Source organism: Pan troglodytes, chromosome 8, assembly GCF_028858775.2.
Source record: "Pan troglodytes isolate AG18354 chromosome 8, NHGRI_mPanTro3-v2.0_pri, whole genome shotgun sequence".
NCBI lineage: Eukaryota > Metazoa > Chordata > Mammalia > Primates > Hominidae > Pan > Pan troglodytes.
The window spans coordinates 62728731-62755437 of record NC_072406.2 but is presented as its reverse complement, the minus strand read 5'-3'; the positions used below and the strand labels follow the sequence as shown (position 1 = coordinate 62755437).

The window sequence follows — 26707 nt, the reverse complement described above, 5'->3', positions numbered from 1 at the left end:
ATTTATTGTTTTAAAATCTATATTCATTATATATGTGGGTGTATGGTTTTGATTTTTTATAATTTTTAAAACAGCTTTATTGAGATATAATTAACATACAATAAATTTTTTTTTAATTTTTTTAGTATTTATTGATCATTCTTGGGTGTTTCTCGGAGAGGGGGATTTGGCAGGGTCATAGGACAATAGTGGAGGGAAAGTCAGCAGATAAACATGTGAACAAGGGTCTCTGGTTTTCCTAGGCAGAGGGCCCTGCCGCCTTCCGCAGTGTTTGTGTCCCTGGGTACTTGAGATTAGGGAGTGGTGATGACTCTTAAGGAGTATGCTGCCTTCAAGCATCTGTTTAACAAAGCACATCTTGCACCGCCCTTAATCCATTTAACCCTTAGTGGACACAGCACATGTTTCAGAGACACAGTGTTGGGGGTAAGGTTATAGATTAACAGCATCCCAAGGCAGAAGAATTTTTCTTAGTACAGAACAAAATGGAGTCTCCTATGTCTACTTCTGTCTACACAGACAGAGTAACAATCTGATCTCTTTCTTTTCCCCACATTTCCCCCTTTTCTATTTGACAAAACCGCATCGTCATCATGGCCCGTTCTCAATGAGCTGTTGGGTACACCTCCCAGACGGGGCGGCTGCCGGGCGGAGGGGCTCCTCACTTCCCAGACGGGGCAGCTGCCGAGCGGAGGGGCTCCTCACTTCTCAGACGGGGCGGCCGGTCAGAGATGCTCCTCACCTCCCAGATGGGGTGGTGGCGGGGCAGAGACACTCCTCAGTTCCCAGACGGGGTCGCGGCCGGGCAGAGGCGCTCTTCACATCTCAGATAGGGCGGCAGGGCAGAGGCGCTCCCCACATCCCAGACGATGGGCAGCCGGGCAGACGCGCCTCACATCCTAGACTGGATGACGGCCGGGAAGAGGCGCTCCTCACTTCCCAGACTGGGCGGCGGGGCAGAGGCTGCAATCTCGGCACTTTGGGAGGCCAAGGCAGGCGGCTGGGAGGTGGAGGTTGTAGCGAGCAGAGATCACGCCACTGCACTCCAGCCTGGGCAACATTGAGCACTGAGTGAGCGAGACTCCGTCTGCAATCCCGGCACCTCGGGAGGCCGAGGCTGGCAGATCACTCGCGGTCAGGAGCCGGAGACCAGCCCGGCCAACACGACGAAACCCCGTCTCCACCAAAAACACGAAAACCAGTCAGGCGTGGTGGCGCACGCCTGCAATCCCAGGCACTGGGCAGGCTGAGGCAGGAGAATCAGGCAGGGAGGTTGCAGTGAGCCGAGATGGCGGCAGTACAGTCCAGCCTCGGCTTGGCATCAGAGGGAGACAGTGCAAAGAGGGAGAGGGAAGAGGGAAGAGGGTCATTTTTTATGGCTGCATAGTATTCCATGGTGTATATGTGCCACATTTTCTTAATCCAGTCTGTCATTGTTGGACATTTGGGTTGGTTCCAAGTCTTTGCTATTGTGAATAGCGCCACAGTAAACATACATGTGCATGTGTCTTTATAGCAGCATGATTTATAATCCTTTGGGTATATACCCAGTAATGGGGATGGCTGGGTCAAATAATATTTCTAGTTCTAGATCCCTGAGGAATCATCACACTGACTTCCACAATGGTTGAACTAGTTTACAGTCCCACCAACAGTGTAAAAGTATTCCTGTTTCTCCACATCCTCTCCAGCACCTGTTGTTTCCTGACTTTTTAATGATCACCATTCTAACTGGTGTGAGATGGTATCTCATTGTGGTTTTGATTTGCATTTCTCTGATGGTCAGTGATGATGAGCACTTTTTCATGTGTCTTTTGGCTGCATAAATGTCTTCTTTTGAGAAGTGTCTGTTCATATCCTTCGCTCACTTTTTGAGGGGGTTGTTTGTTTTTTTCTTGTAAATGTGTTTGAGTTTATTGTAGATTCTGGATATTAGCCCTTTGTCAGATGAGTAGATTGCAAAAATTTTCTCCCATTCTGTAGGTTGCCTGTTCATTCTGATGGTAGTTTCTTTTGCTGTGCAGAAGCTCTTTAGTTTAATTAGATCCTATTTGTCAATTTTGGCTTTTGTTGCCATTGCTTTTTGTGTTTTAGACATGAAGTTCTTGCCCATGCCTGTGTCCTGAATGGTATTGCCTAGGTTTTCTTCTAGGGTTTTTATGGTTTTAGGTCTAAAATTTAAGTCTTTAATTCATCTTGAATTAATTTTTGTATAAGGTGTAAGGAAGGGATCCAGTTTCAGCTTTCTCCATATGGCTAGCCAGTTTTCCCAGCACCACTTATTAAATAGGGAATCCATTCCCCATTTCTTGTTTTTGTCAGGTTTGTCAAAGATCAGATAGTTGTAGATATGCGGCATTATTTCTGAGGGCTGTGTTCCGTTCCATTGGTCTATATCTCTGTTTTGGTACCAGTACCATGCTGTTTTGGTTACTGTAGCCTTGTAGTATAGTTTGAAGTCAGGTAGCATGATGCTTCCAACTTTGTTCTTTTTGCTTAGGATTGTCTTGGCTTTACAGGCTCTTCTTTGGTTCCATATGAAATTTGAAGTAGGTTTCTCTAGTTCTGTGAAGAAAGTCAATGGTAGCTTGATGGGAATAGCATTGAAGCTATAAATTACTTTGGGCAGTATGGCCATTTTCATGATATTGATTCTTCCTATCCATAAGCATGGGATGTTTTCCCATTTGTTTGTGTCATCTCTTATTTCCTTGAGTAGTGGTTTGTAGTTCTCCTTGAAGAGGTCCTTCACATCCCTTGTCAGTTGGATTCCTAGGTATTTTATTTTCTTTGTAGCAATTGTGAATGGGAGTTCACTCATGATTTGGCTTTCTGCTTGTCTATTATCGGTGTATAGGAATGCTAGTAATTTTTGCACATTGATTTTGTATCCTGAGACTTTGCTGAAGTTGCTTATCAGCCTAAGGACTTCTTGGGCTGAGATGATAGGGTTTTCTAAATATACAATCATGTCATCTACAAACAGAGACAATTTGACTTACTCTCTTCCTATTTGAGTGCGCTTTATTTCTTTCTCTTGCCTTATTGCCCTGGCCAGAACTTCCAATACTATGTTGAATAGGAGTGGTGAGAGAGGGCATCCTTGTCTTGTGCCAGTTTTCAAAGGGAATGCTTCCAGCATTTGTCCTTTCAGTATGATATTGGCTATGGGTTTGTCATAAATAGCAGGGTCATGGGTGAAGCTGGAACCCATCATCCTCAGCAAGGTAACACATGAACAGAAAACCAAAAACCACATGTTCTCACTAATAAATGGGAGCTGGACACAGGGAGGAGAACATTACACACTGGGGCCTGTCATAGGGTAGGGGGAAAGGGGAGGGAAAGCATTAGGACAAATACCTAATGAATGAGGGGCTTAAAACCTAGATGATGGATTGATAGGTGCAGCAAACCACCATGGCACATGTATACCTAAGTAACAAACCTGCGTGTCAGCACATGTATCCCAGAACTTAAAGTAAAATAACAAATAAATAAATATTTCTTAAAAAGTTGATTATCTTTTGAGAGGAGATTATGTGACTCTTCCTCTCATCAGAGAGGACTGAAATAACACTTTGGCCTCTGTCTGGTCCCTGTCGTTCTCGGGAGTTTCCTATCTTGGCCGGCTTCCTGTGCTGGGCAAGGGGGAAATGAAGAACCTAGGTGAAAAGCCTGTGTTCATCTCCCTTGGGCCTCAACACTCCACTGAGATATTTCTTTAGAGTTCTCATACCCATTTCAAGATGTTGAGGGTTCCTTTGGCTGTTTTCCTAACTCTGCTGAAGAGTGTTTGAAGGGAGGCCTTGGGTCTGAGGCCAAGGAGTTCCCCTTTTCTTCCTGACCTTCTGCCAGAACTCTCATTTGGCGTGTGTGTCTTCTTGACACTCTCTGGGCAGTACTGGTGGCAATTGAAATTCTTTACGGTGGTTTTTAAGCAGTCAGAGATGTACTTTGGTTTTACATTTCTCTAGAGAATGCCCATCTTATTCTCCTTGCGCGTCCAAATTGTTTTACAGCCATTTTCATTGTCAATGGTATTTTCAGCAGGTTTGTTTTCCATTAAGCCATCTACACATTACTAGGTCTAAGGAATATTTTTGAAGATATTGAGCAGACATTGATTGAGTATCTTCTGAGCCCTGGGCATGTAGATCTATAGGTGCTTAACATTGTAGCTACTTCACATTCACTCGTAGGCTCTTCGGGGAGTCTAGACAGACACTTAATCACAGGAAGGTGTGACAGGGAAAGTGCATGGTACTATGGATGCTCAGAAGAGGGAACACCCAGTTTGTTTGCAAAGTCTGAAATATCTTTAAAAGCTATTATTGCCACTTGATTGGTTGTTATATGGACTGAAAAACTGAGAGTGGACTCTCAGAGTAGGATTGGGACTGCCACAGTAAGATGGGATTCTTTCTAAAGTAAGATTTGGGCCAGCCCGAGCAACATAGTGAGACCCCCCACCCCAATCTCTACAAATATTTTAAAAATTAGCCAGATACAGTGGCATGCACCTGTGGTCCCAGCTTCTGGGAGGCTGAGTTGGGAGAATCACTTGCGCCCAGGAGATAGAGATTGCAGTGAGCCATGATTGCACCACAGCACTCCAGCCTGGGCAATAGAGTAAGACCCTGTCTCAACCTGACAAGCAAAACATTTTGGGATTCAGTAGAGATGAGTCCTATAGGAAAAGGGGCAAGGAGTAGGACAGCCTTGATGAAGTCGGCTTGAGAAATCCTGGTAAATAGTTTCTTTATTGGACGATTTCCTGGAGGTTTCAGCATCCCAATGCATACTGCTATCCCCAGGAGAGATTATAGTATGTATTCCTAGGCTTATTTGGCTATATATTTTTTAAAAGCTTGGAAGATTTTATCAGATTATTATTTCACAAAAACGTACTCAGGGAAATAGCATTTCAAGCCCTTAAATCTCCAGATCTTTGCAACAGTCATCATTTGAGAAAAAAAATTAGCCCACTGGTAGATAGAGTTTTTTTATAGTGAGATGTAGTGGACAGTGACTACTGGATATAATAGATAATTTGAGAAAGAAAAACAAAAGGATATGGGTACCCACAGACCCATCTGAAAATCACTGCTTTTAGAGCTAGGTTATGTTTCATGAACTTTCACATATGATTTCTTAGTTAAATATCGACAACAACCCTGTGAAGGAAATACTTGATTATCATTATCTTCATTTTAGAGGTGAATAAGCTGAAGCTCACATAATGGATTATGTATGGGAGATGCTGAGAGTCAAACTGTGGTCCTTCTTCTGCCAAAGGCCACATTTCATCAGCTATTATTATGCTTTGTTAAGGAGTTTGTTAAGGTCTTTTATTTCTAACTTTTCTTGTTTTTTATTTTGTATGATTGTGATAAAAGTAATATATGCTTATTAAAGAAAAATAGGTGGAGAAAAGTAGAAAATACCTACAGAACCATCATTAAGTATAACTGCAGTTAATATGTGATATATTTCTTTCCAGTTGTTTTATACAATATTATGTAAGTTGAGTATCCCTTATCCAAAATGCTTGGGACCAGAAGTGTTTCGGATTTCAATCTTGGGGATACTTTGGAATATTTCCAGAATGCACTCAGTTGAGCATCCCTGATCCAAAAATCTGAAATGCTCCAATGAGCATTTTCTTTGAGTATCATGTCAATTCTCAAAAAGTTTCGGATTTTGGAGCATTTTGGATTTTGAGTTTTAGCATTAGGGATTCTCAACCTGTGTACCATAGTTAGCCATAGTTACAGTTATATGTATTATATATACACATTATACATGTATGTTTCTATTTATGCATAAATTTATAAAATTTTGAATCCTACTTTAAAATCTTCCCTACAGACATGCATTTGGTTATTTTCACATAGTTAGTAAAATATTTTAATAAGTAAATCCACTGAACTAGAACTCAGAAACTTAACTTGTAACTCTTCTATGCAGACTGCCACTTGGCCATGGGCAAGTTTCTTGACATTTCTAGAACTCACATTCTTCATTTATAAATGAAGGAGTTGGATCAGATCCTTAATTTTTAAACTGTGGGATCTCACAGAACCCGAGAGGGGCTGAGATTAAGAAAGATCAACAGAGCAGTCAGGACCTTGGCCCTTCACATGTGCTTCAACCCAAGCAGCGGCATTTGTAGATCTTTTATCTATTTGGGACCTAAGCACATATGGAAAAGGGGATTCACTGATTTTTTTTTTTTGAAAAAAGAATATAAAAATATTAAACCAGTTGATTTTGAAGCTCAGCAATTCTATGAGTTGCTGTATGTTATGTACATTTTTAAACATTCTTCACGAGGTAGAGTAAGCAAATATATTTTATTCTTTTAAATTATCTCAGGAAGCATGTAAGGACAAAGAGAATACCTGGTCTCTTGACCAGGTTGAAAAGTGTCCAAAGCACTGTCAAGTTGCTTCTTAGAAAATAGGCCATTGGAAATTATTATTATTTTTTTTTTTTTGAGAAGGAATCTCGCTCTGTCGCCCAGGCTGGAGTACAGCGGCTGATCTCGGCTCACTGCAAGCTCCGCCTCCCGGGTTCACGCCATTCTCCTGCCTCAGCCTGGGCAGGAGTAGCTGGGACTACAGGCGCCCGCCACCACGCCCGGCTAATTTTTTGTATTTTTAGTAGAGACAGGGTTTCACCGTGTTAGCCAGGATGCTCTCTATCTCCTGACCTCGTGATCCGCCCGCCTCGTTCTCCCAAAGCGCTGGGATTACAGGCGTGAGCCACCACGCCCGGCCGACCGTTGGAAATTCTATAAAATATGTCTCCTTTGACAACATCCATTTTCAGATCCAATTCAGTGTGTGTCGCAAAAGACTAATAACCAGGAAATCAGTAGTCCCTGAAACGAATACATGTTTGAAAACTATTAAGTTTACCAATAACTGGTTTTCTACTTTCCTTATGTATATAAGGCTTTGCGTTTTGAGAGGGGTAATTTGGAAGTACAGCATCTTGATATTTTCTCTTGCTTTCACAGAAGGAAGAATCCTGCTCAAAAATGAGGTGAATTAATGCTTGGGCGCTCAGGAACCCTGGACAGCTATATGAGGTGTTTAAAAACTGCCCTGACCATCTTGCCAAACAAGTCTCTGCTCATGAGGCCCCACAGGATGAACGAGCCGAGGCAGGACAGTGTCCTGCCCTGTCGGAACAGTGACTGCTGACCTGCCAAGAGTGAGCTGGGGACTGCCTGCTGTCTGCCAGTACAATGAAGGAAGTGGTTTATTGGTCACCCAAGAAGGTGGCAGACTGGCTGCTGGAGAATGCTATGCCAGAATACTGTGAGCCTCTGGAGCATTTCACAGGCCGGGACTTGATCAACCTAACCCAAGAGGATTTCAAAAAACCCCCCTTGTGCCGGGTCTCCTCAGACAACGGGCAGCGGCTCCTGGACATGATAGAAACCCTGAAAATGGAGCACCATTTGGAAGCACACAAGAACGGCCATGCCAATGGGCACCTCAACATTGGCATAGACATCCCCACCCCCGACGGCAGCTTCAGCATCAAGATTAAACCCAACGGGATGCCAAATGGGTATAGGAAAGAGATGATAAAGATCCCCATGCCAGAACTGGAGCGCTCTCAGTACCCCATGGAGTGGGGCAAGACTTTTCTGGCCTTTCTTTATGCACTTTCCTGTTTCGTTCTCACCACAGTGATGATCTCGGTCGTCCACGAACGAGTACCTCCTAAGGAGGTGCAGCCTCCACTACCGGACACATTTTTTGACCATTTTAACCGGGTGCAGTGGGCCTTTTCTATTTGTGAAATTAATGGCATGATCCTTGTAGGACTCTGGTTAATTCAGTGGCTGCTCTTAAAATACAAGTAAGTCAAGTAAAAGCTCTAAGATTCAATGATTATGGGATTTGCACTCCAAACATCTACTTATTATTTATAAATGAAATTTATCAACTTGTTGGGATCAAAACATACTATTTTTTTTTTCTTTTTTAAACACATACCCTGTTGGACTAACTTACTGTCTGGAAGCTTTAAAAGAAAATGTTGTTTGTTGCCTGTTTTATGCAAGATTCATACAGGATGATGAATAAGATGGTTAGAGATGATGCTCTGTTTTCACTTAATAAGAAAGAAAACTCTCAGACATCTTCAGACAGTACAGGCTATTGAACAACAGATCAACCACCTAGTCTTGGTTGGTGTTACTAACCCATTAAATAAATCGACAGTTAGCCTAAGCTCTATAAATTGGCTGCATAGCTTTTCCCACACAGAGTCAGACATCTAGAGCCTTAGCAATATGTATTTAAAGATGTTTCACACAGAATTCAGAACACCTGTTCCAGAGTGGCTTGGGTTGTTGGGAAAACAATACCAAAGGGTATGCCTTTGGGTAGGTGGGAAGTGGATGGACCTGAATGGATTCCCACCTTCTACTACTACTACTTAAAGCAATATGTGACTGTTCCATTCAAATTTCTCAGAGTTTTAAGTAGGCAACTCCCACTTAGTTCCAGGTGTATCCAAGGTGACTTTCATATCTGAAGCTCTAAACTCAACATGGACCCCCTCAGACTGGCTGTTTACTGGGGTTGCCTACATTGTCCCTTCACTGATGTTTGATTTTCTCCTTAGTTAAAGGAACGCCTTATGGTTTCCATGAATGAGGGTTGGAAATTGGTTTGTTAAAGAGCTGAGTTTCTCTCCGGTGGAGTGTGTTTCATGATCCACCATGTGGTTAAATATTAAGGAATTCATCTTACAGCAAGAAAACAAAATGCACACTGAGAGTTCATGCTGAATGTTCTTTGACAGAAATGATAAGGTTTTTCCTAGTATGTTTTATAACGACTCTTTTTTTAACCTGATAAATTATATATCTACAAATTGAAATAAAAGCAGTTCCTGACACTTTCCCAGGGATGGACGGTCTTAACTGGTATAAAGAAAGCCATTTAACTGATCAGTGTTTATTTACAGATGGTTTGACAGTCCTAGAGTTTAAGCTGAATCTGAAATAGAATTGTTGGTCTGGGCTGCATTTAATTTGGTGGAAGACGTTTTTTTCTGTTCCTTTAGTTTTAAGAGGCTAATAAATAGGAATAGGCTTTAGAAATACAAGATACTTGGAGTTTATTAAATGCATTATTTTTGCTGCCAAACTTTAGTTCTGCTTTTGCCTTTTTGACTTTTAAACTTTTTTCCTAAAATCCCACTGGAACAAAATACCAGTACTGTACAAAGGCAAGGTCAACTCAAATTATGCTTCCTGAGTTTTCCCTGATATTTGTTGTTTTGTTTTTGTAAGTTTGCTCCTTTTCCGGTTTTTCATCAAAATTTTTAAATTCAGGCAAATAATTTACTACCCCACAATATAACTTTGAGTAAGTCTTAACAGTTATGAATCAGAATCTTTCACAGAACTGTGACTTTTAAGTAATTTTATTCTTATAAAGTATCCTCTTAACCATAAAACTAATTTTCTTAAAGTATATTAATAATTACAATTTTCCCAACAGGAAATTTTCCTCAAATCTATTTCTCTTTAAGCTTTATGATTTTGCGTTTTCCTGGTACTTATTGACAATACTGTAGTCATTTATATATTTAAATTGCTCAAAGCAAGAAACCAGTTGATTTGACAAAATTAACTCAGTGCTGGAATGCAGGCAGCCTGGGATCTGGCCTCAGGTGTGTCCAACTTGCTGAGTGGTTTGGGTGGATCCTTACATCTCAGGAGCCTCGTTTTTCTCACAAATGGAATAATGGCATCTCAGTCTAGATGATTTCTGTTGTCATATATATATACAACTACATTTTATTAGATTCTAACATAATTGGATGGGCCAATTATATTGAATTTTATTAGCTTCAGAGCGTTTGTGTCCAGAATGCATCCAACTAAGTCCTCTCTGATTTTCACCTCTGGCGGGATAGGGATGTGGGAAATGAAAGCAGAGTCGTCATGATCTTCCTAAGCATCGTCCACCCTGTCCTTCTACGGGGGTCCACCGCTGGTTTCCTGTCTCTCTCCCTGTGACCTCTCTTCAGTGTATCTGGCCCACCAGACAGGTAGGAGGTAGGAGGTAGGAAGAAAGATGCAGATGACACATCAAGCAGTGAAGATGGATAAACTACCTTTTCCTGGCTCTCATAGAGAAGGTTAAAATCTTTTGTAGTATCAGAGGGACCCTTTGTTTCTAGTTATTTGGTTATTGCATTATAGCAGTTTTGTTTATCTGGCATTTTGGAGAAATTGATCCTTCTGGTTATGGGATATTCTTAGCAGAGAGTTAACTTCTCCGTTTTTGTATTTGACTCTTCTGAGTGTTGACCCCGTCCCCAATCTCCACTAGGAGGTGTGCCACTTAGGAGCCTGTTTTATACGACTTCTCCAAATTAAGCCTATTTGGCCAGTAATTCCCAACAGAATATTTTTACTTTGATTTTAAAAGTCCTGGATCCCTTAAAAAATCAGTCTATCCTTCTTATTTCAGTTTCTTCTACTTTTTAGAGAAGAATCATGGGATGGAACTAGAGGATCACTTACTTAAGAAATGAGATAACTAGAATTTGGCCAAAAACTCCCAGCAATAAACCCTTTAACCAAATGTTTGAGGTGCTGGAAAATCTTAATCTTGAATTTGTGACATTGTGACATTTGGTTCTATCTTTATGTTGTATAAAATTGTCCTTTACTATTAAACATAGGTTTTGATTTTTTTTGTACTTAAATTTTTCCTCCTTTCATTCTTAATGTCTCCCCTGCATATCTGTATGTATATATGTTTATATATACGTAAATCCACATGGGATTTCCATGACCTCTCAAAATGGAAAGCAACAATAATGCCTGTCCTTGAGAACTTTTTTGGTTTTTACAATTGTAAATAATGTTGTCTCCCCATTTAGAATTGGACTTTCAAGCCACTGACTAGGAAAAATTCCTGGGAAATCTCTGCATTTGTGTCAGACTTCACTGCAAAACAGGTATCCCTTGTTTTAAGAAAGCATGATAAAGAACATATTAAACTTAGAGATTTGATGAAGGCTGAAGATGTAAGGATTTTTCATGCATGGCTAAATCATGGCTAACACAGTGGCACCTATGTGTGATACGTGTGGCTCAGCTCTACTGGGACATGGTGAACACCTGAAGAAGAAAGCCAAGGAGCAGGACTCTAGAGTTTCCAAGTCACCAGGAAATTATGACTTAGTGTGGTGGTCATAGGTTCCTCAAACTCAACTTGCGTGAAACCAGATTTACTATATTTTTCTTCCAACTTTTTCTTCCTCGTATCTGGCCAGTGGCATTTCCTAGAAACCTAGAACTCCTCAGTTCCTTTTATCCAGATAGTCACTAAGTTGTTTCCATTCTAATTTTAGATCCATTTCTTCTTTCCATTTCTATTTAGAACTCCATAGTGGGTGCTCAGATGGAGAACCAGCTCCTTAGCCTGAAGCTCAAGGGCCCTCAGCATCTGGTCCCAATCTCTCCTGCCTTATCTCTAGCTACTCCACTCCACAGTTTTCCTCAAACACATTAAGCCCATATCACATTTCATTCTATTAGTTGTATATATGTCTCCTTCATTGCTAAATTGTAAGTTCCTCAAGGGGAAGAACTAGATCCTATTCATCATTCACCTTTCTATCCCAGTGCCTGGCACATACAAAGTGCTTACCTGAAATTCATTCATTCATTCAACTAGTATTTATTAAGCAGTATACCATATTTCAGGCACCGATAGACCCTGGGGATGCTCCACTGAGTAAAGGATCCTGATGCTTTCGTGAAGCTTATATTCTGGCCAGTGTAAGGGAGGCAGTAAATGAATATATGATATTGGCTAGTGTGATGGAGAAAAATAAAGCAGTGCAAAGGGCTAGCAAGTGTTGGAGAGAGTGGGGAGAGGCTGGTATTTTAGATTGAATGATCAGAAACCAGACTCCTCTGATTAGAAGATGGTTGAACAGACATCTGAATCAAATGAGAGTGAATACCATGCATGTGTTTGGGGAAGAGTAGTTGATGCAGGAGACACAGAAAGTGCAGAGTTCTGGCACTTAACCTGAGGAACGGTCAAGGGTCCATGTGGCTGAGTTAGCTGGGAGAGAACCCTGATGCAGGAGGTCAGTGAGGTGTTAGCCTTGTAAGCCATGGATGGATAAGGAGTTTGGATTTTATTTCAAGTGTGGCAGTAAGCCATTAGGGGAGAAGGATACGAAAAACCTGGTGTTTTAAAAGAATGAAACTGGTGTTTAAAAGAATGTGGCTGCATTACAGAGACTAGGGAAGCAAGAGTTGAAGCAGGGGGCCTGGTTGAGATGCCACTGCAGGCTGGGCGTGGTGGCTCACGCCTGTAATCCCAGCACTTTGGGAGGCAGAGGCAAGTGGATCACCTGAGGTTGAGAGTTTGAGACCAGCCTCGCAACTTGGAGAAACCCCATCTCTACTAAAAATACAAAATTAGCTGGGCGTGATGGCACATACCTGTAATCCCAGCTACTCGGGAGGCTGAGGCAGGAGAATTGCTTGAACCCAGGAGGCGGAGGTTGCAGTGAGCTGAGATCACAGCATTGCACTCCAACCTGGGCAACAAGAGTGAAACTCTAAAAAAAAAAAAAAATGCCATTGCAGTAGTCCAGGTAGAAGATGATCATGACTCAGACTCAGTTAACATTTGTTTAGTGAATAAATTTTGTGGAAGGGTAATGAGAAGGGCTGAACTCTTTCTAGAAGCCATGACACTTACAGTTTCTAATCTTTTATAATGACAGGGCTGACTTCTGTTGCAGTATCTTTCTCATAGGAGGTTTTTGGGGGTCTCTGTGAATCCTTGATTTGTATATGGAATTTGATGGGGAAATAGCATTTACTAATTTGGGGAAATCTCCAACTTTGTTTGAATATATTTTATTTCTGAGCGAAATGAAGTCAGGTATATATCTTGATATGTGTTTTCTACCATAGCTTCTTTTGGGTCAGACATTTGCCTAAAAGGAATAGCATAAGACAGTTGTATAAGGAGAAATTAGATATCACAGGGTATATTAGTCAGTTGGTGGTGAAAAGATTTGAAGAAAGAAAAGAAACCATTGGACAGTTGGGTTATGGGTTGGGGTCAGGGGTAGAGAGAGCTTAGTGGTAAAACATTCTGGCATAAACAGTTGCATTGATTTGTAGAGAGGCTAGTGAAATGGAAATGGTCACTTAGTGGGTGACAATTTTCTCTGAAAATTGATCCCATGCCAAAAGGGAAGGAAGTAAAGAAGAAAAATGATGACCACAGATCCTGCTTGGGACCTGCCATGGCATCAAGTTTTAGAACTGTTTCTAGGGGTTTTGTTAATCCTGCAGGAAGGAACAGATACAACTTTCCAGTATGGCTTTTCGGGGATTATATGCTGAGAGAACTAGGATGGATTTTTAGAAGTTTACTAGCATTCTGTATTTCATGTTTGGAGGTCACTTTGGGAAAGACTTTTTTTTTTTTTTTGTATTTTAACTTTTGATAAACCTTTTGGGGGCCTTATTTTTTAAGTGGGTATCAGCCAACATAAGAGATTATTTCTATAGCATTTTCCTCTCTTCTGTGAATGGAATCTAATTTCCAAGCATAATCTTTGTACTGATTGGCAGTTGCTTTTGTCAGATGCTAATTTGTTTTTGGTTTGTGTTTTATTCAATAGACTAGATTCTCCACTAACATTTATCTTTCATTTTACCCTATTTTAATCCCATCAGTGTTTCTTTTCACATTAAGTTGATTGAATCAAACTACTTAACTCCTCTTCTGTTCCCAAAGGTAGTTTATGACCCACAGACACTGTCAACAGTTTTTCCCTTGTTTTTATGTCTTCGATGGTTGTGATTAAAGTTCTTAAAGGCATTTGATATAGAGAGCATTTGATATGAAGTCGGGGGTGGGGGTTTCTATTCAATAGAATTTATTTTCTGAGTTCCAGAAGAACCTTTTCTTAAGGTCATTTCACTTTACTATATATTAGCCATATACTGTGGGACCATAATTGTAGTCTTTAATGGAGCTTCAGAACATTTTTATGTTTAGTTATTTACCAAAAATTATTGGGGACTGTGTGCTATGGATATAGCAGCGAGCAGAACAGTTGAATGGGGGTTATATTCTGGGAAATGTTTGTTCTTAGAGTGACATCTCAGTTTTTGAAAATGTGTTGTCTAAACTCCATCCATGTATGAAACTCATGAGGACAAAATTCTCTCATATTAGTGGTGCTTTTTCGGATACTTACCCATTATTTAATTCTCTGATAAGCTGTAATATTTCTCTCCAGCAATAAAGCAAGGTAGGTGCTCAGGGATTACCTCTTTCCCTCCTTTCTATTCCCTCCACACATGTAGCTGCATCAATTATGTGCTTACTCAAAATCTGTTTTGTTCTGTTCCTTTTAATCCATGTTGTCAAAAATTATTATCCTATTCAAGAGGCAGGTTCCAAACTAACTGATTTTAGAGTAGTAAGCATTAATGTGTATTGTATCATTTGATACAATCAACCCTTAAAAACAAGTAGTGTTATTCTCCTCTCTCAGTGAAGAAAACTGAGACTTGGAGAAGCTATTGACTTGCCCAGAATCCTACAGTGGCATATTTTGGGCACTGAAGGCTCTTCATTATACATCCAGTCTATAAGTTTCCTGGTATTATAGGCATCTGTCCTTTGGAGATGTATTTTTTTTAACAGATTTAGTGTTGTAGATACCACGTGCATAGGACAGAATAAAAACAAATGAGTTCAGTTTTTTTAATTATATATTTTGTGTTGGGTTCCATCTGGGAGACGTGCATGTGTTTCAGGATGGATCTGCCAACTTTGATAGCCGTCCATTTTTGCAGTTCCCCATAGACTGTAGAAAATGCCCTTAGCTCTGTCCTAGCTCTGGAACCTTCTAAGTGTGGAATGGGCCCTACTCACTACTAATCTGATAAAGCTTCCTTTGCTACCAACTTCAGTCACGTTTCTGCACTTAAGACCACTGACTAGGCATGCCCAACCTTATTCTTTTACTTTCTGTTTCTAGTACGTTTTCTCTCTTCCCTTGATTCTGACCTATTATCTATCTAGGCTCAGAGCCTGAGCTGAGATCCCATTTTCTTTCCTTTCCTGGGGACCTTCTCTGACCCTTCTCTTCCCAGATCATCTGGATCTCCTAGCCTCTTGCAGGCCTCGCTGTGCCTCCTCTGTCTTCTTTTTGTTTACCGAGGGCAGTTTTTTTGGAGTGGGGAAGGACACTCTAAAGGCTAGATGATGGATTCAGTCCCAGATTGTGCCCCACCTTTCATTCTCATGTTGGTGAACTGGTGGTCTTCTTTGCTTCTACCTTTTCTAATTTACAATTTTAGATCTCATGACCTAAATAATGGACTGAGCCATAGGAATTATAGGGAAATTGTAGATTTTTCTCTAAAGTTAGTAATCCCAGCAATTTGACTTGTAGGCAGATTAGAAGATAAGGATAAACAAAAAGACAAACCAAATTATCATCTCACCAGAGATAAATGATGCTCATATTTGGGTTCATATAACTTTTGATATTTTTCTGCACGTGCTCATAAATGAGTACTCTGTGTACATGTGTATTTCTAAATGGTATCATTTTGGCCTTCTCTTTTACAGCATGCCCAGGGATTGTCTATTTCCCTCCTCTCAACAAACCATCATGGATGTCTAATTACTCATGATCTGATTTAGAAGTCACCACATCTGTGTCCCACCAGCCTGTCGGTGCCATGACTGTGGTGGTGAAGCATGTGGTTATACTCAGTCTTACACTGGAAGATCATTCTTGATTTAGATCCCTACAGCTGCCTGCTGACTGAGTGACTTTGGCCAAGTTACTTGACTATTGTAGTAGCATTGTTTCCTTACCTACAAAATGAAAATTATAGTTTCTATAATGCTGTCTTGAGGATTGAACGAGATGATATGCATAAAGCACTTGACAGAGTACTTGGCATCCTCCTGGTTCCCAAGCCCACCAGTGGCATTTCCATTCCTCCCAGTGCTCAGCCCAAATGTGTTGGGTTTTGTTTTGTTTCTGAGATGAGATCTCACTTCATCCTCCAGGGTGGAGTGTAGTGGCATGATCATAGCTCACAGCTCACTGTAGTGTGGAACTCCTGGACTCAAGTGATCCTCTGACCTTCCTCACCACATCTATTGCTGGCATAGGTCTAACCACCTTCATCTCTTACCTAGGTTATTACCTGGTCTTGCTTCCTTTTAGTGGGCTTTTAGTACATTTCTCTTCTTCCACCTCATATGGCATTAAAGCCAGTGTCCTCATATGGTGACCTACGAGGTCCTCCCAGACCTCATGCCCTGTACTCCCTTGATGATCAACAAACACCGACACACACAAGCCTCTGGAATTTTCTCCCACAGATAACCTCCTTGTTGACCCATCATACAGAGGTAGACCTTCTCTGACCAACTTAGCCCCCAATTCTAACCTCCCTTCCCCCAATGAGACTCTCACTTAGTTTTACCCTTTAGCACGTATCTAACATGCTCTATATTTTACTTATTTCTTTACCTGTGTATTGTCTGCCTCTTTCACTAGAACACAGGCCCCACAAGCCAGGATGTTTGTCCATTCTGTTCACTGCTGTATTCCGCATGTTTAGAATAGCACATATATATTCATTGTGTGAATTTTAATAGACACTAAAATTTATTAAGTGTTGCACATGCTAGTTACTGTGCCTAGAATTCAATAAATGTTAGTGACTGCTGGTGATGTGTCTGTTATGTTTTCAGAAACCCCCTGTTAAAAAAACAGTGTTACTTTTAAGGATAATCCCTTAGCCCAAGAGTAAACATTAATTGTTCAGTTCTGCTGGCTGTGACTAAGCAAGCCCCTAACAATGTGACTCAAGGTGGTTAAGTTTTGATGATGGGAAGAAATGAGGAGATCTGGGTGTGTATACACACACACACACAAACACACATGTATGCATATACACATTCGTATTCTATGTATATATACACTAATGTATACACACATATATGTACACATATATACATACATTATTTTTGTTGACAGCCTAAAATACCAACACAGAAATCTAACACCTTTTGTTTACAATTTTATTTAGCAGTTTCTGGAGGATACTTGATTTTAATTCTACATAACTATCTCAAGTAGATAGTGTTGATGTTTTTGTTCATGTCTTATAGGGTAGCATTTTTTTCTTTACTTCCTGTTACAACCTGTATATAATTCAGGAAGTAACATTTTAATTTCATTAGCAAAAAGAGCAGCTGACTCAAAGTCTAAAAGACCTGGGTTTTGTTGTGACTCTGTCATTGACTTACTCTCTGGCTCCAGGCTAATACTTAAATTCCTCATACAATTTCCCCTTCTGTAAAATGGGATAATGGTATATGCTAAACAGGAATGTTGTTAAAATAATTAGTAACAAAGGTGTGAATTTTGTTTGAGTTGGATTTTAAAAAGCAAAAACACATAGTATATGTACAGACACATTTCTGGACTGGTGCACAGGTATGTCTCATTTTCCTGATTCATGAACTGTGCCATCTACCCTGTATGGGTACCTAGGAAGTATTAAATGAGTTCTAAATCTCCCAGGCAAGCATTTATTTTGATTATTTTGTCTGTTCTACCATGTTTAGTCTTGCTCTTCATTTGTTTTACTAACCTTTCCTTAGAATTTTCTCTCCTAAAATACTGAATTAAGCCCTGGATTTTCCTAAATGGAGTCTGTAGCCATTGAGATACCTGAGGCTGTGATGGGTGGAAAGGCCTTACAGGACAATGAGACTAGAAAGAAGAGAGAAGGATACAGAACTCACAGGCCCCAATCTCCAGGGGTTTGCAGTCCTGGTTGGATAATGGAGCAATCTTAGCAAGTGTTTTGAATAAAAATATGAATGCAGAAAGGATGCAGAGTGAAGGGATAGTGAGCATCAGGGCAGAGTAACTCTGGCAGATACATAAAAGGGTTTAAGCAACAAACATTTGTAGAAAGAAGTAGAAAAGGACTTCAGAGAGAATAAGAATTAAAGCTCTAGAGCACAAAACTGTGTAGTGTTGCTGGTACTGCCAGTCATATTACAGGTACCATCATAAGTCTCCCTGGGACTAAAAGACAAGAAAGCACAGGTCTTCTTAAGAGCATCTTCTCACAAAAGGGGTGAGACATGAGACATTTTTGTTGGTAATGGTGATTCCAGTCTCACTATTAAAAAATACCATACAATAGAAACAAAATTTGAAGGAATTGGGAGGGTGAAGTGGCTCTGTCCAGTTGGGGACATCTGGAAGCCATGAGGTAGATGCATAGGATTATAGCAGACATAATCATGTGAGAGGCCAGAGAAAGAAACTGACAGGCAAAAGCAAGAAATTGAGTTTGTGTTTAGGGAACAATGAGTGGCTCTTTTTGCCCTTGGCAGTGGGATTCACATCTAGGAGAAGACAGAGGAGGTGGAGGCAGGAGGATCATTTGAGCCCAGGAATGCAAGACCAGCTGGGCAAAATGGCAAGACCCTGTCTCTACAGAAAATTTTTTAAAAATTAGCCAGCCATGGTGGCCTGCACCTGTGGTCCCAGATACTCAGGAGGCTGAGGCAGGAGGATTGCTTGAGCCCGGGAGATCGAGACTGCAGTGAGCCATGATCATGCGACTGCACTCTAGCCTGGATGACAGAGCAAGATCCTGTCTCACCAAAAAAAAAAAAAAAAAAAAAAAGACTTAAAAAAAGGAGATGTCATGTTGAAGGGAGTTGAAGAAAGCTATGAGGGGAGTTGTCACAATCCAGGGAATCCAGGTGCTGTAGCAAGAAATTAAGGAAACAGGTTTTAGAATTTCTTTGGAGTTAGTTAGCTTCCACAGAATATGGGAATGTGGGGGTGCAGAATGTTGTCAGGAGGGCTGTAAAGAAATTAAAATAGAAGTATAGGATAGAGAGGAGCAGGGGCTTCCTTAGAGTAGGGGACTTCTCTGAGAGATGACATTTGAATGGAATGTCAGTGACAGGCAAGTGTCCCAGGAGAAGGCAGAATCCAGGCAGAGAGAATGGCTGGCTCAGAGATCCTACTCAAGGCAGGAGGGACTTCGCAAGCTGTGTTCAAAGAGCCCCAAGGTCATTGGGCTGAGATAGAGCCTGGAGAATGATAGGGAGGGTGGCCAGAGGGCAGGCTAGAGGGAGGTAGCCAGATATAGGGCCTCAGGGTCTTGGGAAAAGATTTGGATTTTATTAAAATGAGTTTGACAACCATTGGAGGGCTTTAAGGGACATACCTGTTTAACTGTTTCAAAATAGATGATTCTGGCGGTTCTAAACAGAATGGATTTTAGGAAGCTACCTTAGTCTGTTCAGGCTGCAATAACAAAATATCGTAGACTGGGTGAGTTACAGCATTCTGGATGCTGGAAGTCCAAGCTCAAGGTGCAGGCTGATTAGTATCTAGTAAGGGCCAAGTTCCTGGTTCATAAATAGCACTTTCTCCCTGTGTCCTCACATTTCAGAAGGGTGAGCCCACCTCTCTATGGTCTATTTTATAAGGGCACTAATTCAGACCTGAGGACCCTGCCCTTGTGATCTAATCACTGGTGATTAGGTTTCAACATAGGAATTTGAGGGGAAGGAGACACAAACATTCAGACCATAGCAGGAGGCAAGAGTGGTGTTAAGGACAACAGGTAGAAAGAAGGTTATTGTGGATGTTCAGGTGAGATAGAGTGTTGAGAAATGGATGACATTTCAGGATGACTGATTTAACATACGAGGTGGTAATAAGCAAATCTAACTGGGCACAAGACTACAAAAAATAATGAAAAATGGACACATGTAGTTTTAGATAGCTATGTGATACTAGAATAATTTTTTCAGTACTTTACTAATATAGTCATAAGTAGATTTTGAAATGTGGCTGAAATGGGATAGGATGTTGGCTCAGCTGTAAATACTCAAAATTCAGATTTCTTACACAATGTGATGCAGTTTCCTGAATATTTTTGTTTTGTTTATATTTCAGCTTAAACTCTCTAAACCTCACTTTTCCCATCTGTAAAATAAGGATCATATCCATGCATTGCCAGGTGGTTTTAAGAAGTAAATGACACAGAGCTTGGTATATAAGAGAACTTTGGCAAAACAATTGCTGTTGGTAATACCATGCCTGGGGAAATACCTCAATAGAAACTTTGTTTTTTAGTAGTGTGGTCGTTGGCTCTAAACAAAATTATTTCATTTTTCAACCTTATATATTAAGAAAAACATGACTATTCTGATGCCCATTCTTAGTGCTATTTCATGGCCTTTCAAGTTTTTTTGTCACCCATTTCTCTGATTCATAAGAAAGTGATGTCTTTTTCTTCCTTTTGCTGTTGAGGAAGCTAATCTCTAAGGAAATTAATTGAGATGGTCAAAGGCACCAGGTGAGCCTTTGTTAAAGGTAAAACTAGCATCTATGTAAAGATACAGCTCAGTGATGCATTGTCTGTCCGTTCATGTTTTACAGCTGGAATCACTAATCAGAGACCTGAATCATTACTCTTCCATAACTGCTCCAGAGTTTTGAGTCTCCCAATTCTGTGTTAGTTACATGTGCTCTCCCTTGTGTATTGCCTCTTAGTTTTGAATTGTTGCTTAGTTCCACTGCACCATTGTCAAGTCCTATTTATCTCTAAAAGCTAATAGCTTCCAGAAAGAGCTAGGAGGCCAGGTCTGGGCACTGAAAGAGCTGTGTATGTCTTCCTACTGTGGATTAGTTGAAAGAGACAACTCATGGGAAAACAAACTTTTTCCAGTATTTTAGTTTTACTTTCCACTATAGTAATTTTTTTTAACCCCTTTTCATTTATTTATTTATTTAGGGGCAGGTCTTACTCTGTCACCCAGACTGGAGTGCAGTGGCACAGTCATAACTCACCGTAGCCTCTTAACTCCCAGGCTCCGGCGATCCTCCCACTGCAGCCTCCAGAGTAGCTGGAACTACAGGCGCATGCCACCATGTCCAGCTAGTGGTTTTTTTGTTTGTTTGGTTTGTTTTGTTTTTTAGTAGAGACAGGGTTGCGCTATGTTGTCCAGGCTGATCTTGAACTCCTGGGCTCAAGTGATCCACCTGCCTCAGCCTCCCAAAGTGCTGGGATTACAGGCGTGAGTCACCATGCCTGACCTTTCTTCAGAATTTTAGATCATTGTACCAAATGCCAAAAACACTCTAGTGCTGGTAGTATTTAGTCAAGTTCTGAGCAATGTTTTTAAAAATTAGGAATATAAAAAAGCTTAATAAAATACTAGCATGTACTTGACATAACATGCTATTCTAGTAAGTCTTAATAATGATCTATAAAATGTTAACACTTTTATTCATATTTCCTTATAATCAAATTGAACAGATACATTTTCCTTTTCTCTCAGAAAAAGTAATAATGAGCCTAGTGCTCTAACACTTGGGAGAAAAATAGATAAACGCGACCAAACGCAAGTCTCTGAAATGATAGTCCTTGCCAAGTGTGTGCAGATGGGAAACTGGCTTCTTTTGAATGTGGAAGGAGAGGTGTATCCCATGTGAGGGGAGCACCGTTGTGATTTTGAAAATTGTACTGTACATCTTCTTGTTGGCATCTGCTTAATTTCTAGCAATATCTCATTAACATTTCTTTTGTGAGTTTTTGTAAAGCACATCTTGAACTTTTAAACCTTTAAGTGAATAAGAATTCTAAGTGTATGAAATTCTTTGATTAAGGAAGTGAACGCCCAGAAGTGCATACAATTTCTTGAAACACTTTTATCCTCTGTTAAAGTTTGTTGTAGAAAATCCTTGTTTAACATTATACGCCAAAGACATTCTAAGCTTAATTTCAAAAATATTAAATGCCAAAGAGCAGAAAATTCTTAAAAACAACCACTTCTAACTTGTCACCTTATTGTTAACATTGACAGTTTCACATGGAAATGGTCAAATTTCAGTTTTCAAAGTCATTTGACTCTTTCACTTTAAGTCAAATAGTAAATGTGACTGAATCTTCAGTATTTTAATTAAAACAATTTTATGTATTTGTCTTTTCTCATCTTTTTATACCTCATTCTTAGATTTTTAAATAATTCTGAAATCACTTCTGTTGGTACTTACATGTAACTCAAGTTTGAAATATGGAGATAGTTATTGGGGTGGTGTGTGTGTGAGTATGTGTACCTTTTGTGCATCATAAAATAATCAGGCAAAGTGATTTTAAGATAGTAATCTTTAGCAAAAGCAATAATTTTATTTTTCTTCCTCTAAAGAGTTCAGCAGATCTAGACTTGAAAGTGTGCTGACTTAGGTGTTTCTTGTATAGTTCAAGTGAAATTGCAAATAATTTCTGTTCACTTGAGCAGGATGGCTAAGGAGGGCGTTTTCTTTTAAAGAAAGATGACCATTATGTCTTACAATGTAGAATTTACTTTGATATTTCTTTTTTGGTGTTCTTGGCAAAGACATTTATAGGCTGGTATTCTTCTCCAGTATCGTCCCTCTTTATATTATTTAATTGTGCTTTGTATTTTACTTGAAATTAGAGGCATATAGATTGCCAAGACAGCTTTATGCTGAATAAATTCATGTCTCTGGAGGAGGCATACGCAGCTTGACTAAGAGAAAATAAGCAAAGATGGCTTCTATCGTAAATAATTCTGACCCAGTTTCTCAAATCTAGGTAAAGAGACCAACACCCAAATTCTACTCATAAAACCTAAGTAACATACATGGGCTGTGCAGATGTGGATAAAATGCTAGTATAATTGTATGGTTTTTTTAAATTAATTTTTAATCACACAAGTGACATATCTTTGTTTCTCTTTTTAAAACAGAAAATACACATGAAACAAATTTTCCTCTGGCTAGCACACCTCAGTAGGTATGCCCATCCTGCATAAGACTAGAGCTACACTGTATGATTATAATGGTTGAATGGCCAAGATCCTAAGAGGAACACCTGCCCACTGTTTCTAAATTTTCCTTGTTTGGGAAAATCTGAACTCCTCACAAGGTTAAGGAAGAGGAGACCCACAGGGTTACTCACATGATTCTGGCCTGTGGTACTACAAGAGAGAGGTAGAGAGGGAAAGAATGTTCTTGTTCAAAAATACACCAGACTTTAATGAGGTTAAGTTGAACAAACTTACATGGAATTTTTATATTAGGAGAAGTTATCTAACTCAATATACATGTATATGTATATAGATAGATACAAACCTACATGTATATATCAAATAATTTTGTTAGAACCTAATAATAATAAAACTATTTCTAATTTTTGCTTATATTTTTATTCATCTACTTAATCTATACATTTGATACCTACCATTTGTACCTACTATATGGTAGGAAATTTTCAGACATCATTTCTAATGTTGTTACCCCTATTTTACTTCTTAGGAAGTTGAGATTCAGAGAAGTAAATGTGCATCCCAAGCTGCAGTGGTAGTCAGGGAATGGGATAAGATTGAATGCTGTTTTTCCATAGGTTCGTTCTTGGCATCATGTTGCCTCAGAGAATCAGTTTCTGGGATGTACAACTAAAATTGTTTAATGTCTTTGACTCATTAAATGGCATAAAAGTTTTAAATTCTCATTCTAATATCATTCTGATTTTCTGAAGATCTTCCTTTGATGACAGCAAAAATACTCGCTAAATGTTTAACCACAGATACTGAGTGGGTTCTGGCCAATCAGCGTGGGCTCCACTTGTATGTCCAACAGTTGAACGTCAACTCAAGTTTAAGGCCTCATGAAGCCTAATTAATAGCAATATAAACCAGTTTAAGCACTTTTGGCCAGTTAATATATTTTTTAAAAAGCACCACACAACGTTATTCTCAAAATCTTTGTCTTAATCTGGTATTAGCCATAGTTACAACATTCTGGTTTCAAGTTCTCAAGTAGTTTTTGGGGTTTGTTTTTATTGAGTCATTGAAAAATTACAGTAAATGAACCTACAGAATTTCTTGACTGAGAATCTGCCCTGTTTTTCCCTTTTTCTAGGTCTATTATTAGCAGAAGATTTTTCTGCATAGTTGGCACGCTGTACCTGTATCGGTGTATTACAATGTATGTAACTACACTCCCAGTACCTGGTATGCATTTCAACTGTTCTCCGAAGGTAAACTATTCCTCGCTGTAATTTCCCTTTCTGTTTGTTTCTTGTCTTGCCCTGGGGTCCTTTGAGTGAGGTTGCAGGAAAACGTTTCTTCAGAATACAGTGGAGTCACTCCTCTATCTGAGAATGTTACTAAATGATATGGCCAGGCAGCCCCACCCTTCCCAGAATCTCTAAGCCCTGCCAGTGCCTCCCAACTGGGGAAATATGTGTTCTAGTTTGTGAGTTGGAAGCAGTTAAGCTTTGTGTAGTTCTTTGGTTTCCTGCCAAATTTTTAAAATATCATTCATTTCTTTGACACGCATCCAGAAGCTTTTATATGCTTCCTCTCTCTCGGAGGGAGAGCTCGATTTCAAGTGATATTTTTTCCGTTTTCCTTCTTTCTATTAATCCCTACAGCAGAGCCAGAAAGAGAAAGTATTCCTATTTCCTTGCAGTCCTCAACCAAGCCAAATAAGATCACTGTTATCTGGGGTAATATGTTGCCTTATTGATTTTCTCTAGTAACAAAGAAGTCTTTTTAAAAATAAACTTTATTCCTCTCTTATTGTCTCTACCTTTCCATCAGATTCAAATGACACTCTTCACCTCCTAACCTTTACCTTGGAAGAATTTTTAACTAGGGTGATCGTTGGAACTCTGTGAAATAATTAGCAGATTTTATTGTTAAAATATTTATGTACATTAAAGCTCTTTAATGAATTTTTAAAAGAGGCTAATTTCTCTCCTTGATTTTTGGTGGGAGAAAATATAGTATACTCTGATGTATTTGAGATCATTTCTTTGCATTATACCTGTGTGGGTGAAACAGCCAAACACTTTCAGTCTCATTGGTTTGTACTTTTGTTCCTCCAGAAGAGATGTTCTCTTTGATAGAATCTTTGGAAAGAGAGCTGAAAAATTCACTCTGGATTTTTAATTTGATCATATGAAATTTTGGATCTCTTTAATTTGTATGTCTCCTGTGGCTCTTTTCTTTGCTAAACTTACATTTGTGCCTACAGAGATAGCTCATTTCTTACTTAACTTTTTGCTTTTTTTTATTTTTTAATTTTTTTAATTTTTTTATTTTTTGCTACACACTACTTCCTTACCTCTGGAAGAGCTGTCATACAAAAGCAATGTTCTCAACATTCCACTCTTCTCTATCAGCCATCCTGCCTCCCTGCACTCTCCTTCTTGCAGTTTCTTTCGCCCTTCCAAAGAAGCCAGCTTCACATCGTTTTCATTGTCTGTAAAAGCTCTCAAGCACTCACCTGTAGCTCCTGGGTTATAGGGAATATCTTGTTGTCATTGAAAATCCAAGGATATGGACTCTTGCTGGGAGCCTGGCTTGATAAGCAGCATGTTCTCAGCAGTAAACTGACAGTTTAGGATATTCACCTAAGTTTAATTCAACTCCTTAAAAAAGTCTGTGCATTGGGAAATTTTGCCACCAAGGGGTAGGTAGATGTAGGTTCTGGCCAAGCACATGCTGAAGATGGATCCAGTATTGAGGGGCCGTACCATGTAGCCTTTCTCCCTACTCTGGTTCTAAACTTGTTTCTTCTTGAGGACTACTGTAGCTCCACCAGTTGCTGGCAAGCCCATACTTGGTGAGCCATTGGTTCTTACATAGTCAGCTTGAGTCATCAACATATCTAACCAAAATTCTTTGCCTAAGAATAGCTTGTGGGTTTTCTTCGTAAACACAGAAGTAGCAGCAGGAACTGTGCACAAAAGCCAAACTCAAACGTGTTGCTCATTTATTGCGTTGCCAGAAATCCCAACTAGGGCCCTCATTCTATGAGGATCTTCTGGAAACTAGAATCTTAAACAGTAGGAGGTGAAATATTAGCACACCTTAGAAAAAAATACTAGTTAAAACTCATTAAATCTAATTACTTATTTTGTAGAATAAGACTCTTGGAAGAAAGGATTTAGAATACACTTTTTTATTCTGAAAACTTTTCACATGTATCCCAACTGGTATAAAGAACTCCCATAAACCCAACACTCAGATTCAATAATTATCAAGATTTGCAACATTTGTTTCCTTTCTTTTTTCTTTTTGAAGTATTTAAAACAACTCCCAGGTAACGTCATTTCACCTCCACATACTTTAGTATGCATCTAAAAACTGTGAACATTTTAGTACAAAACCATAATGCTATTGGTGTTCAACAAAATTAATAGTAATTCTGTGATATCAGCAATTACAAGTTGATGCGATATCCTGATTGTCTTAAAATGCTTTTCTTTTTTTTACAGTTGGTTTGTATAAATTAGGGTCCAAAATCTTTATATTACATTTACTTGTTCTGTCTTTTAAGTCTATAATTCTAAAGCAGTCCTTTCTTCCTTTCACCCCTCTGCCAGTAGCCTGTAGACATTAGATTAATAGTCCTACAGAATATCCCACTTTCTGGATTTATCCATTTGTTTCTTTGTGGTGTCAAGTGACTTGTGTTGCTCTATGTTTCCTCTGAATAGAAAGTTGGCTCTGCAGACTTAATTAGATTCAATTTTAGCTTGTTAACAGAACATTTGCCAGGT

General features: G+C 39.6%; 1 protein-coding gene across 28 annotated transcripts in view; it reads left to right on the top strand.

Moving 5' to 3' along the window:
* Positions 1 to 26707, top strand: part of SGMS1 (sphingomyelin synthase 1) — a 350796-nt gene that overhangs the window by 304364 nt on the left and 19725 nt on the right. For 22 of the 28 annotated variants that reach the window (XM_063817577.1, XM_054659384.2, XM_063817580.1 and 19 more), the window contains 2 exons: positions 7025 to 7878; positions 24058 to 24175. In XM_063817577.1, coding sequence (XP_063673647.1) covers positions 7256 to 7878; positions 24058 to 24175 — 741 coding nt within the window. In that variant the 5' untranslated portion in view covers positions 7025 to 7255. 28 annotated transcript variants of the gene reach the window in all.